Below are 13,808 nucleotides of genomic sequence, written 5' to 3' on the forward strand. Positions count from 1 at the left end.
CATGTCCCGGGAAATACGGACGTTTAGTCACCCTATATATATATATATATATATATATATATATATATATATATATATATATATATATATATATATATATATATATATATATATATATATATATATATATATTCTACGGTAGGTGGCGGTATGCACACAAAGCTGGTAATGTAATCTTTCAACAAACACAAAGAAGAAGCTGAGCAAACAGTAGGTGTCGAATGAAAGCTAAGGTACTGTTTTCTCATCTAACGGAATCTCTCTGGTTATTTGTTAAACTAAACTTGTTGAAAATATTGACTTTGTTGTAAACGTCGGCATATAGTCTAATATTTGAGATGAACTTAGATTAACACATGTAGCTGGTTATAAGGGTTACGCCTTGTGTTTTGACAAAGGAAGAAACAGTCGTATTGAAAAAGTGACGGTCCTTTTTGTTTCTGAATTAATATTTTTAACAGTGTTGTATAAAGTACTGAAATCTCAGAGTCAAGTAAAAGTATAAGTACCTCTCCAAAATATGACTTTTGGTAAAAGTCGAAGTCACTGACTGAAATGTTACTTGAGTTAAAGTCTTAAAGTATCTGAAACTTCTTGTACTTAAGTATGGAAATTACTGTAAAAATGGATGTACTCAAGTAATGTAATGAAAAGTACAAGTAAAAAGTAAAACAAGGCAAATGCAGTTTGAATGACATTTTTTATATTTTGGTAAACTTGTCAAATACACTTAAAATAATGTACCCAACCAAGTGCAGGCAAAATTAAACCTGCTAATAGATATACCTGCAGCCATCATTTAGTTAAGAAAATTAGGTGCTTTACCTATACAACAAGGTTAACTTAACCTGCTTTACAACTGAACCAGCTTCTTAGTAAACCCTCCAGGACAGAAAATATAAAGTTTTTGTAAGCCTTAAGTTTTCCCTTTAAGTAAGGTCAGTGCTGAAAATGAGAAAAATAAATAGTACAGAAAATGCGGCCAACATGAAGAAAAAGAGCTGTTACGATTACTCTACTTCACAAATCAGTGAATCAGTCAATGCTACAGTCAGTAGGTGGTGCACACAACTGGTCATTATGCAAAAGAAAAAAAAATTGGGAGGGAAATGCAGCTTATTGGCATCTGTAAACCTGGTTTTGAACTTGCATGCCTTTCCTATATTTGTTAAATTTAGTCTAAATTGCTATCGCTATGGCTTCTGTCCCCCCTTGAACAGAGGAGTCTAGGTAGCCTGATACAGTCAACATTAAGCCTAAGCTAAATACACCACGTATGGAACTGAAACAATGCCAAACAAAGTTCATTTATACAGGTAACGTTATGGTCAAGATTTCACAATACAGTAGTGTCTAGTGACCAAGCTATAGTTACTGAAACAGGAGGATTATAACCATTTCATAAGAAGTTACCTCGATGTGTTTCTTCAAGTTGGACGGGGAGTTTTTGTAAGATAGAATTTCCACATCTTCGGGCAGGAATAACATAAACTGCATGCGGTACGACGAATCTTTAACACCCACGAAAGAGTGTATTGTGTTTAAATACGGCCATGGGCTCTCATCACCAGCTGGTGGTTCCCCTGGAGCCGTGTCCGACGTAGTTGTAGTCGTTGTGGTCTCCGTCTCCTCCTCCATGTGACTGCTGCTGATTGCGAGACTTGCTTTGTGTTTAATGGGAGAAGCGAAACAGGTGTATCCTATTGGTGGTGATGAACAAGCCCAGGCAAGTAGGCTACGGTAGCCTACTTGCTACTTGCTAATCAGTAGGTGGGGTCAAAACACTTGCGTTTCTCTTTCTCGCTTTTGAGTAACTAAACCACACATTGAAAATGTATCGGAGTAAAAGTACGCAATTAAATTCAGAAATATAGTGAAGTAAAAGTGAAAGTCATCAAAAATTTTCATACTCGAGGAAAGTATGAAGTACTCCAAAATATACTTAAGTAAAGTAGTGAAGTATTTTTACTTCGTTACTATACAACACTGATTTTTAATGATAAAATGCTATCGCTGAATGATGGACTGCTGTGTATTGAGCCTGATGGTGATGAAATCTAAAGAACAGCTACTGACATTTCTGACAAAAAAGTATTATACATATATATATATATATATATATATATATATATATATATATATATATATATATATATATATATATAGAAATACAAATACCTGCAGTTGTTTTTAAGGGGTTGACCAAGCTAAAGAGAACCTAAAGGCTACATTCCTTTTGAGTTAATATTTTATAGAGACAAACCTTTTTGCGGTGACTCATTCTATCTCACCATCCTAGTTAACAATTAATTTCCCTTCTATATTTGCATTCTTCTTTTCCAGAAAGGTTTCTTTGTCGTTGGATTACTGTACTGGAACCTGACCATGAGTGTTTCTGCACTCTTTCTACTTGGCAGCCTTTGCCTTGCCTGCTCAGGGTGTGTTCCCGTTCACATAGAGAACAGGAAACCTTGTTCCTGTACGTAGGTTTACATCATCCATTGTTTTATTTATTTTATTATAAGGCAGCAGTGCTCCAAACCTGCCTCACGGCAGAACATGCATCTAAAGGACGAGTACATCCTTAAAGACACATTTGAGGATGGGTCCACTGTGGTCTTCGTCTGTGATGCTGGCTACACATCCGCAGGAGGTTCTGGAAGCATCAAGTGTACTGCAGGGATTTGGAGTCCTGTTCAGCTGACTTGCGAGAGTGAATATGCTTTCTTAGCTACGTTCTTAATGTACTTTCAGTAGCATTTTTTGCAATATGGCTCACTGCCCAGGGTGCTACTGTGTGAGGGAGCGTCACAAGTACTCAAAATCTCCCCAGTGTAAGGCTAGCAAGGAATTATGTGCATACACTCCTTGTTAATGATGCTGAAGTTGGTATTTTATTCAAAAAAAATTTTGTTGGTTATTTAAAGGACTGTTTAAGAATCAAATTTATCTAAAATTGTTAAATTTACACAGGATTATTTTATAGTGAGTTCATCTGCATTCTTGAAAAGTATGAAGAAAAAGAAAATTGAGTGTAGAACAAATGTTTGATTTTCCAGACTGTTTTCCCTACTTCTGTATTTTCTTTAAGACAACAATCTAGTATTATCACTGGTTTTACATTGACTGTTAATAAATCAACAGTTTTATATTTAATATTCCACATCACACTGCATTTAAAATTTGTATTTTGGTTTTTCATTTACAGACCAAATGTACATTTGTTGACAAGTGCTATTTTATTTAATGTTTGGTCTCTAGACAATTTCAGTTTTAATTTCAACTGGATGTGGGGTTCTTAAATGCTTAACAGACAACAGACATGTGCTATCAAAGTGCAACATCTTTTAATCATCAGATAATTAATGACTGTTTTAAGATATTCATATATTGTCTTGTAGTTTATATAAGAGACAAATGTAATGCTTGTGTCTTTCTATTCCAGGGAAGAGCTGTGGATCTCTTGGTGAAGTGACTAATGGACAAGTTTCCTACCCTGAAGGAGTGCAGTTTGGGGATAAAGCATTGATCACTTGTAACATAGGGTTAGTAGAAGAAAAATAGCTTGTGTTCAGAGTTGAATGAAATGTTCATCTTATTCTATTGTTTTTTTTTTTATTAGTCATATATTAGTTGGTAAAAGTGAAATCAAATGTGAAATCCAAGGATGGTCGGCCAGGTTGCCTACATGTGAAGGTTGGTGACATTTGTTCTTACTGATCTTATTAGAAATGTAAGTTGTGTTTTTTTGTCTAATAGGAAATTTGTTTTCTAGTTGTTAAGTGTCTTCAGCCAAGTAGTATTGCAAATGGTACATTCGTGCCACTAAAGGAAGATTATGCATACAGAGACGTTGTCGAGTATTCCTGCAACAAAGGTTATACACTCAATGGATCACGACAATTAATCTGTGAGGAAAATGAAAAGTTCAAACCTTCTCCTCCGTCATGCGTCTGTAAGTATTTTAATCTTGTCATCTAAACGTTCATCATCACTTGAAATTTTCTGTATGCATTGTATATAAAGACAGGTAACAATTATTTTCTCACACTATGATGTTAAATCTGACTGAACCATTCCTGTTTTAGGGGACTTAGGATTACCAAATTATTTATTATTTACCTTTATTTTTGCTAAATATTAGAACTTTTTTCTTTTTACTTTATTAAAATTCATATACATTTATGCTGAATTTAGTATTTAGATGTTTGCTTTTAACTATATTACTTTGGTGAAACATTTTGGGTATTTTTCTACAAGCCTCTCACAATAGTTTGCTTCAATTTGGGCCCATCTTTCCTGACAAAACTGGTTTAACTGAGTCAGGTTTGTAATCCATTTTGCTTACATACTTTTTTTAGAGCAGTTTTTTATTGGTCCATATTCTGATGGCCATTCCAAAGGTTTGACAGTATTTTCCCCCTATTTCCTTAACTATTTTGGTTCACAAGGTGAAAAATTGGAAGACACATTTGTGATCAAGACTTAACTTCTTGGCTGATGTCTTGAAAAGTGGCATCAATATTTCCATGTTGTTTCCTCATGATGTGTTTTATTCTGTGAAGTGCACCAGTCCCACCTGCAACAAAACACACATAAGTGATATTGTCACCTTTGTACTCCACAGTTGGGATGGTGTTGTTAGAGTTGAAAACTTCCTTTTTTTATTTTTCAAATGTAACCATTGTCATACCATTGTTTAACCATCATGGTTAAAGACAGATTATTTCTCCCAAATTAAAGTGTTCTTCTCTGAGTGCAATTACAAACTGTAATCTTGCTCTTTATGTTGCCTTTGGAGTACTGGCTTCTTTCTCTTTGTAAGGTCGTTAGCGCTTGTTCTGGGATTGATTTCTTTTTGCACAAAAACATGTTCATCTCTGGATCACAGAACCTATTTCCTTCCCTAATGGGTGTTTCTGCTCCATTTAATTCTTTGAACCAATGAGTGGCACCTTCAGGCATCTGGAAGTTGGACCCCGTTAAGACCCAGATGTATGGAGGGCTCTGCTTCTTTGTATGCAATTTTGAATAGTTTTTTAAAAATGTTTCCCCAAAGATGTCTCACCAGGAAGCAGTGTGTTTGAGGTGTTCCCTTAAAGAACGTCCATTTAACTTAAAGGTTGTAATTGAACCTGACTGACCTAGATCAAGGAAAGTTTAGTCTAATTTAATGTGAGATAATAAAAGTTACCTGTTTCTTATAGCCTTTTCAGTTGTATCTGTCAGTACTGTGCAAATGTTTCTGGCAAATGTGGAAAATTGACAGAAATAATTGATGCTTTCGAAAACTGAAGTGTTAAAATATAACGAACAAAAGAAAATTCTAAATAAAATTGACATTTGGTATGGCCACCCTTTCCTTTTAAATGTACACTTGCACACAGATTCGGAAGGAACTTGGCTAATAAATCTTGGTGAACCAACCCACAGATTGTCTGTGAATGTAGTCCTCTTAAAATCATTTTCTCTCTTTATGTTATCCCATCTGACTCAATGATGTTGAAATCAGGACACTTTTATGCCATACTGTTTTCTCTGACCTGAAGGTAATCGTTAATGGCATTGGCAGTATGTTTGGAGTTGTTGTCATGGAGCATTTCAGTGTGAAAAAAGTTAAACCAAACAATGAATTTTTGACAGCACTGTATATGTAAAAATGGATAATCTTTAGCACGTTTGCTATAATTGGTTTATACATTTTTTTCATTCCTGACAAAACTATTGCACAGTTGTGTATGTTGTATAACATTTTCCATTTTTTGCTTTCAGGGGTTGAGTGTAAGGATCCTGTGATTCCAAATGCAGAATATATTGACGGTTCTCGGCCTCCACATAGGCACATGGCTACTGTGATATATAACTGCAAACCTGGGTACAAAATGATCGGACAAAATACCCTGACCTGCAACATAAGTAGCCAGTGGTATCCTAGAATTCCAGAATGCATCAGTAAGTCATCAATAACAATTATCACCATTGATTAGGTAACTCTGAATAATCAGTAATCTCTTCATAGCTTTACGTAAAATGATAATGGAGTACATGTAATATTACAACTTTAAATCTCACTTCTTCCATAATTAGCATCTATTTTTTCTATAATTGTACTTGTCTGAAATCATAGAAACTATAGAATGGCCATCTTTCATACACATACAGATTTATAAGCAATAAACTTTTACAGTTTTATAGTTTTTCTTCTGTATTTTTTGTTTTGTGATCTTGAATGCTTTGAAAGGCGCCTCCAAATAAAATGTATGATTGTTATTCTTATCACTATATATAGAAATCTTGTGTACATAATGTTGGAGCAGTATATAGACTTGTAAATTTTTTAGTTCTTGTTAAATATTGTATATATTTTTATACGATTTACTTTTGTCATAGCTTTTTGTAATGACAGAACCACTTTGTGAAAAATAATCCCATTATCCATTCCCATCATTTCAATTTTATTTATTTATTATATTTTATTTTACAGGCAATGGAAATGTTGTTGTGGGAGGATTACTGGGTGGACTTGGTGAGTGTCAATTTCATCTAAGATAATGATTATTAATTTGCTAAGTAAATACCTACATTCTGTTCTTTGTTTACAATGTATTCAAATTAACAATCTCCACCTACTTTTAATTAGCCTAGATGTAAAAACAAAACTCTTTTTTTAATAAACAGACTGCAGAGCAGAAATTATGAATTTTAAAACATGTTTTATAATCAAATACTTAAGACAATTCAGTAATGTGATGAGAAAGACACGCCTCTGTTTAAGCTGCCATAGTCTTTCACAAGTCTGCTTATCAAGTTTTCTGCATTAAGAAAACCACAGCTTAAGGTTTCCTTTCACATACGCATGAGTTCAGACTTTTCCCACACCAAGTTTGAATGTTTTAAGATAAGTTTTAGACAACTTTTCTATGTTTGTGTTTGGCAGAAGTCCTTTGTTTCCTGTTTGGACAAAGATGTTAGATATTGATGACAAACTAGACTGGCTGTGAAGACGAGCTTCTTCTAAAATTATCAACAATTTCTTACTATCAAACGACTGAAAATGAAGCTGTGACTTTAATGCTTATTATCACTTTTAGAATGCCTGGGTTGAATTTGCTTTTGGATTTGTGCTTTTAGTGATCAGCTGTTAGTAAAAGAAGGATGTATTTAGTGGTGCATTGAAGCATTTGTTGGCGTGTGTTGCTTTGGCCACATCTTTAGCTTCCGAGAGTCCAAACTTCAGGTCATTTGATATGTTTAGACTTTAATGATTAATTTATTTAATATCAGCATTGGTGCATAGTCTAACTAGGGGTCCCTGGTGCAGGATGTGCAGCAAAGCCTTTTTGGCTCCTTTTCTAGAGCAAATTGTCCTGGCACATGTCAGGTGCTGACTTCTATGGAATGCCTTAAATGTTGTTAAATGGTATCAGTGGAAGAATTTCAGGAACAAAAACTATTGTTGACCAATAAGAACAGAAAGACCATCAAGGTGACCTACTATTCTTCCTAGAACAGCTTAGGATAGGTCTATGGGCTACGTGCTATAAAAAACATGTTCATATATTTTTTTACGGAAAATCATTCTTCTCCTCTGTTCTGCCTATTTACAGCTCCAGGGATAATGAGCTGCTTTAGGGCATGTTGTCACTCTGAATACAAATAAGTTGCTTCCATCCATGTCCCCCCGACTCAATATTTACACTCGCACGTGAAAATGACTGCAAACAGATGAGCAATTATACAACAGTACTTTGAAAAGCAGAAGAGCATCCTTCGTAACCAACAAGAATCTAGCAAGTTGTTTCTGAGTGGCAAGTCAACAACAAAACACTTGTCCTTTCCAACAGCCATTTTACAGCTCACCAAATGTGCTTGTGCTCCACTTGGGTTGCTAGGTAACGGTCCACTGCCCATCACTTGTGACTCAACAATCATCAGGGTTTTGAAACGACTCATTTTCCAGACATCAAAAATAATTAACTTGGTTCATTTTGGGTTTTTGGGGGGCTGCTTTTAGAAACAGTTGAGACCCAATTGAAAGTATAAAATATAACAGATCCCCTTTGAAATGAATCTTAAAATAAAAATACTGCCAGTAGATGCATTTATAAAAGTTGTTGTTCATGCTGCTTGATGTTTTTTTTTCCCCTCTTCCTCATTATTCCTGTTGAAAATGGCTGTTTTACGAGTTTAAACATTGCTTTACTAGTTGTCTAAAAGTTGTTTAAAGAGTCTTGTTTGTTTTCTTTTTTCACAGTAAGCATCACAGTCATGTTTGTTCAAAATTACTGGATGTAAGCGTATCATCTCGAGTGGAGGTCTTCTTCTGACTGATCAGGGATGTACCTGCCCTTCGTGTGCTGTGCAGTCTTTGTCATTTTTTGGGAACTTGATTCAAAGCGGCATCCTGGGACAGAAGTAGATTAAGTTCTGTCCCTGTTTGATTCATTCTAGATATAAGCAGTTCAGCATCAAGCATAGCCTTGGTAGTCAGATTTACAAGTTGTCCTAAGCATGTGCAATTAAGATGTTTGAAAGATGTTTTAAATTTATATATATATATATAGCAAGTTCCTATTCTAAGAGTCTAGTTTATGTATTATTTTAGTTTGTAGCTTCACATAGTAAGATTGCTGCTCATAAGGTTTTATTTATTACAGAAATATTTTCATTAATATGAAATGAATCACGTCATGAATGAGTTTTGTGTTTCTAATAGCTGATCAACCAGTCACTCTTAAAGGTCCAGACTGAAGAAAACAGAATGAATTGCTGGATAATCCATAGTGCCTGAACAAATATAAATGCCATTCTTGATGTGCCTGAATGAAAAGATATTAAGTATTGTTTTTTTGTAATGTATGTTCATGTAATGAAGAGATCTTCATTACTGGGACTATTTTACTGAAATCACTGTATTGCATTTTTAAAGTATTTTTGCACTTTATTAACAAGCACTTTATTTAGCACTGCACTTTAAGCATAGATTTGCACATCAGTAACAATTTGCACACAAGAAGTTTTAATTGTATTTATTGAGTATTTTTAGACATTAGCATGTAGCCTTTTGTTCTGGGCTCTGCACAGCTGCTCCTCATTGACGAGTGAGGTGGTTGCCTGTGGAGGGAGGATAATTGTTACTCAGAGCAATGAGCTACTAGTGGGTAAAACTGAGCAAATGCGTTGTGCATAATCTGTTGGGTGTGGAGTGCTAATGTAGAGTGACTCACCTGTCTTTTCTGTGTCCTCTCCAGGGTGTTTGGACAAATACTGCCCCGGGGGTCCAGACACCATATATAGTCTCCGGGAGAGGCCATTGAAAAGTGTGGGGGGGGGAATTGTTTATGGGTTTTGTGGTGTTTCATTTGGTGTAATGATAAAACATAAAATATTTATAAAAAGTAAATAGAAATGTTTATATTTAGTAAAAGGTATTTTAATTAAATAAGTGGATATTGATGAATTGAGATTCCCCTGTGAATTAAAGGTGGTTTGATCCGTCACAGCTGGGACTATTTAAGACTGCAGTTTTCACCTGTGAAGTGTTGGTTGATGTTGTGTGAAGAATAAAACCACTGCTGTTTTCCACCTGACTCTGCCTCAACGCTTCATCGTCACTGTAAAATCCTACCGCGAACGGCTACCTTGTTACAAGTGGTGTCAGAAGTGGGCCATTCATGCCACAGTGAGAAGATGATGACCAGAGGTGGTAAAAAGCTAGGCCAAGAGGGAGAGCCTGATGAAGGAGCTGGAGCTTCCTCTGAAATGGAGACCATGGCAGCGACCAACCCTGAAGATAAGTTGGAGGAACTGACAGTGTTGGTGAAAGCTATTATGCGGTCTCAAGCGGCTAGAGACCTGAAGATTGATAAAGATTTTTCCCGCCAGGAGCAAAGGTGGAAAAGCATACAGCATCAATTTCAACAAATGCAGCTTCAAGTGCATGCTGTACTTGAAAGACCTGATGTATCAGAAGCACATGTTCAACCCACAACAGCTGAAGCACATGAAGAAGAATCAGATGGTGGTGATGTCCAGGTAGCTCATGGTTCCAGGTCCAAAATTGAACCAAGATTTCTTCCCTTATCCACGGATGACGACATTGAGCATTTTCTGATGACGTTCGAGAGGATGGCCCAGGTGTGTTGTTGGTCTAGAGATGAGTGGGCGGTCCGTCTTGTTCCTCTGCTGACAGGCAAGGCCCGCACAGCCTATGTTCTAATGGATATGGCTGACTCTGAGAACTATGACAACGTGAAAGAGGCAATTCTGGCAAAATATGAAATCACTGCTGACACTTATCGACGCCGCTTCAGATGCCTGAAGATTGAACCAGGTGAGACGCCACGTGAACTTTATGTGCGATTGAAAGACTTGTTTTCAAGATGGATTAAACCTGATAAATTTACTGTGCAAGAAATATCTGAGCAGATAATTCTGGAGCAGTTTCTAAGAATGGTTAATCCAGAGTTGGAGATCGGGATACGTGAGCGTGACCCGAAGACGGCAAAAGAAGCAGCTACTCTTGCGGAGGTCTTCACATCAGCCAGGAAGGGGAGCAAGAGCACCTATTTTGGCCGAGAGACTCACTATGCCCTATCAAGTAAGTCCACTGGGGGTGAACAGGGCTCTGGTCAAAGTCAGACTAGAAATGTTTCTAGTTCAAAGCAGTTCCCTTCCCAAAGACCTCCCAATGTTAAAAAGTCATTTCCCAAGTCTTCAGTCAAAGATATTAGATGTTACAACTGTAATGACTTTGGCCATACACAACACTTCTGCCCCACCCTTAAATCAAAGCCATCACTTTTGTGTTCAGTTCCAAGACCAGCTATTGAGGCTGTAGAAAAGAAAGTGTGCACTGTTTCTGTTCTAGTTAATGGGCAGAAAGAAGAAGCTTTGCTTGATTCTGGGTGCTTCCAGTCTCTAGTGCGTGCTAGCTTACTCTCAGAAGAAAAGATAAGTGGGGTGGGGGTTAAAATAAGCTGTGTACATGGAGATGAACATGTCTACCCTAGTGCTGAGGTGTATTTGACAGTGGGAGGTCAAACATACCTGGTACAAGTAGCTGTAGTTCCCTCTTTGCCATACTCAGTTATACTTGGTAATGATATTCCCACTCTCTTTGACCTTATTCACCAGTCAGACTATGAACCCCAAGTGCTTACCAACAGAGATACAGGGGATTTATGTCCTACATCTGATATACCAGTAGAACCATTGAAACCTTGCAATGTAGTCACAAGAGCTCAAAGTTCAAAGACGGTGTTGGAAGAGCTGCCCTTTTTTGGGGAGTCTCTGGAAACAAGGCTAGGAAAAACTAAAAAGTCAAAAGCTCAGAAAAGAAGGGAGAAATTCAAAGGCTCAGGTGATGAAGGGATAGAACAGTTGTCTAAGCCAAATAACTTGTTTGAGTTTGACATTCCCTCAGATTTAGGTGCACTACAGAGAGATGATCCTACTTTAAAACCTTGGTTTGAAAAAGTAACTGGATTGGGAGGAACTAATCAGCGCCGGTTAGACTTCCTGGAAGATGCGGTGTACATAATCAAGGGAGGTATTTTATATCAGAAGAAGGGACAGTGTGAAACATTAGCCCTTCCACAACAGTTCAGGCACAAAGTTATGGAGCTGGGCCACTCAATTCCGTGGGCAGGTCATATGGCTTTTCATAAAACGCTGAGTAGAATCAGTAGCCGGTTTGTTTGGCCAGGAATGTATACCCAGATTTCTAAATTTTGTAGTTCCTGTGAAAAATGTCAGTTGACTTCAGGCAGAGGAGTAGCACGAGCCCGGCTACAACCGCTGCCAATTATTGAAACACCTTTTGAAAGGCTCGGCATGGATATTGTGGGCCCATTAGAAAGGAGCTCGACAGGTTACCGTTATATATTGGTGATATGTGACTATGCTACACGGTACCCTGAAGCTTTTCCTCTCAGATCCATTAAAGCCCGACATGTTGCTAATTGTCTCCTGCAGTTTTTCTCTAGAGTAGGAATACCAAGAGAAATTCTCACAGATTGTGGGACAAACTTTTTGTCCAAACTATTGCAGCAGGTTTATAAATTATTAGGGATTAAGGGACTTAAGACCACCCCTTACCACCCCCAAACGGACGGGCTAGTGGAAAGATATAATCAGACTCTCAAAAATATGCTGCGCAAGTTTGTCTCTGACACAGGTGCTGACTGGGACCAATGGCTGCCGTACCTGTTATTTGCTTACCGGGAGGTACCACAAGTGTCCACAGGTTTCTCACCCTTCGAACTATTGTATGGGCATCAAGTGAGAGGTCCGCTGGATCTACTGAAGGACTGTTGGGAAGACGCTAAGCCAGAGGGGGAAAACATTGCAGCATATGTCATCAACATGAGAGAGCGATTGCAGGAAATGGCATCTTTTGCACAGGACAACATGAAAGCAGCTCAACAACATCAAAAGACATGGTACGATCAGAAGGCCAGAGACAGAGTCTTCTTGCCAGGACAGAAGGTTCTGTTACTGCTTCCTACCAGCGACAACAAGCTGCTGACAAAATGGCATGGACCATATGAGATCACCAAACAAGTGAGTAAAGTGGTTTATGAACTGTACATGCCGGAAAGAGCTAAAAAGCATCAGACCTTTCATGTCAACTTGTTGAAAGAGTTCCACAGCCGACAAGAGCCTGTGCACCAGGAGCTATTTGTGAGAGCAGTTGAGGATGAGGAGGTGACTGAAAAATTTTTTCCAACTAGCATGTCAGACTGTGCTTTGGTTGACATTTCTCATCTGTCCCCTACTAAGCAGGACAAAATCAAACCTCTCTTGGACCCTCAGCTTTTTCAAGAAGTTCCAGGATTTACATCACTGGTTCAACACAAGATTCGGCTGAAAGAAGATGCACCGAGTCGTCAAAAGAGCTATCGCATACCAGAGCGGTTGGTTCCAGTACTGGAAAAAGAATTAAAGCTGATGCGGGATTTGGGTATAATTGAAGAGTCTAGTAGTGAGTGGTGCAGCCCGATTGTGTTGGTACCGAAGAAAGATGGCTCCCTAAGATTTTGCATAGATTTTAGATATTTAAATGCTGTGTCCAACTTTGACCCGTACCCGATGCCCAGGGTGGACGACCTACTGGAGAAAGTCGGTTCAGCAAGCTACATCACAACGCTGGATCTGTGCAAAGGATACTGGCAAGTGGCGTTGGCACCAGAGGCAAGAGAGCTGACCGCCTTTAAAACTCCTTTTGGTATGTACCAATTTAGAGTCATGCCATTTGGGCTACAGGGTGCCCCAGCAACATTCCAACGTTTAATGGATCATGTACTGAGAGATGTTTCAGCATTTTCTGCAGCATATTTAGACGATGTTGTGGTGTATAGCCAGTCCTGGGAGGAGCATCTGATTCACCTGCAGGAGGTCCTACACCGCATCAGGCTGGTTGGACTGACTGTTAACCCAAAGAAGTGTAATGTAGCCCAGAGAGAAGTGGAGTACTTAGGTTTTGTCATTGGATTTGGGAAAATAAAGCCTCAAGTGGGGAAGCTGGACGCAATCCATTCCTTCCCGGTTCCAACTACAAAGAAGAAGGTGAGAGGATTTCTTGGTTTGGTGGGCTGGTACCGAAAATTCATACCTTCTTTTGCCGAACGAGCAGCTGTACTGAACCATCTAACAAAGGGTGCAGCCCCCAACAAAGTGTGCTGGACAGAAGATTGTGATCGAGCCTTCAAAGATCTCAAGCAAGCGGTATGTACTCATCCTGTTTTGCACACACCAGACTTCACTAAGCCATTCATCTTACAAACAGATGCTTCGGGAGTGGGACT

At 38.1% G+C, this 13,808-nt stretch overlaps 1 protein-coding gene across 2 annotated transcripts; it reads left to right on the forward strand.

Moving 5' to 3' along the window:
* Positions 1 to 145: 145 nt before the first annotated feature.
* LOC114140766 (membrane cofactor protein-like) lies at positions 146 to 8,884 on the forward strand. 2 transcript variants are annotated; one of them, XM_028010976.1, is made up of 9 exons: positions 146 to 233; positions 2,344 to 2,438; positions 2,526 to 2,713; positions 3,446 to 3,545; positions 3,623 to 3,696; positions 3,776 to 3,955; positions 5,773 to 5,952; positions 6,485 to 6,526; positions 8,255 to 8,884. In XM_028010976.1, the coding sequence occupies exons 1-9, from the start codon at positions 222 to 224 to the stop codon at positions 8,293 to 8,295; spliced, it is 912 nt and encodes a 303-aa protein (XP_027866777.1). In that variant the 5' UTR covers positions 146 to 221; the 3' UTR covers positions 8,296 to 8,884. The 2 variants fall into 2 exon arrangements, with proteins under 2 accessions (XP_027866777.1, XP_027866776.1); XM_028010975.1 differs by lacking the exons at positions 2,526 to 2,713; positions 8,255 to 8,884 and adding an exon at positions 7,608 to 8,230 and having other exon boundaries at positions 2,344 to 2,479.
* Positions 8,885 to 13,808: the final 4,924 nt, after the last annotated feature.

Source organism: Xiphophorus couchianus, chromosome 24 (genome assembly GCF_001444195.1).
Source record: "Xiphophorus couchianus chromosome 24, X_couchianus-1.0, whole genome shotgun sequence".
Taxonomy (NCBI): Eukaryota; Metazoa; Chordata; class Actinopteri; order Cyprinodontiformes; family Poeciliidae; genus Xiphophorus; species Xiphophorus couchianus.

Excerpts from the sequence above, each read along its gene's own strand:
- LOC114140766 (XM_028010976.1), top strand. Across the intron at positions 2,439-2,525 it reads CTTTGCCTTGCCTGCTCAGG|GCAGCAGTGCTCCAAACCTG; the intron begins GTGTGTTCCCGT and ends TTTTATTATAAG. Across the intron at positions 5,953-6,484 it reads TAGAATTCCAGAATGCATCA|GCAATGGAAATGTTGTTGTG; the intron begins GTAAGTCATCAA and ends TTTATTTTACAG.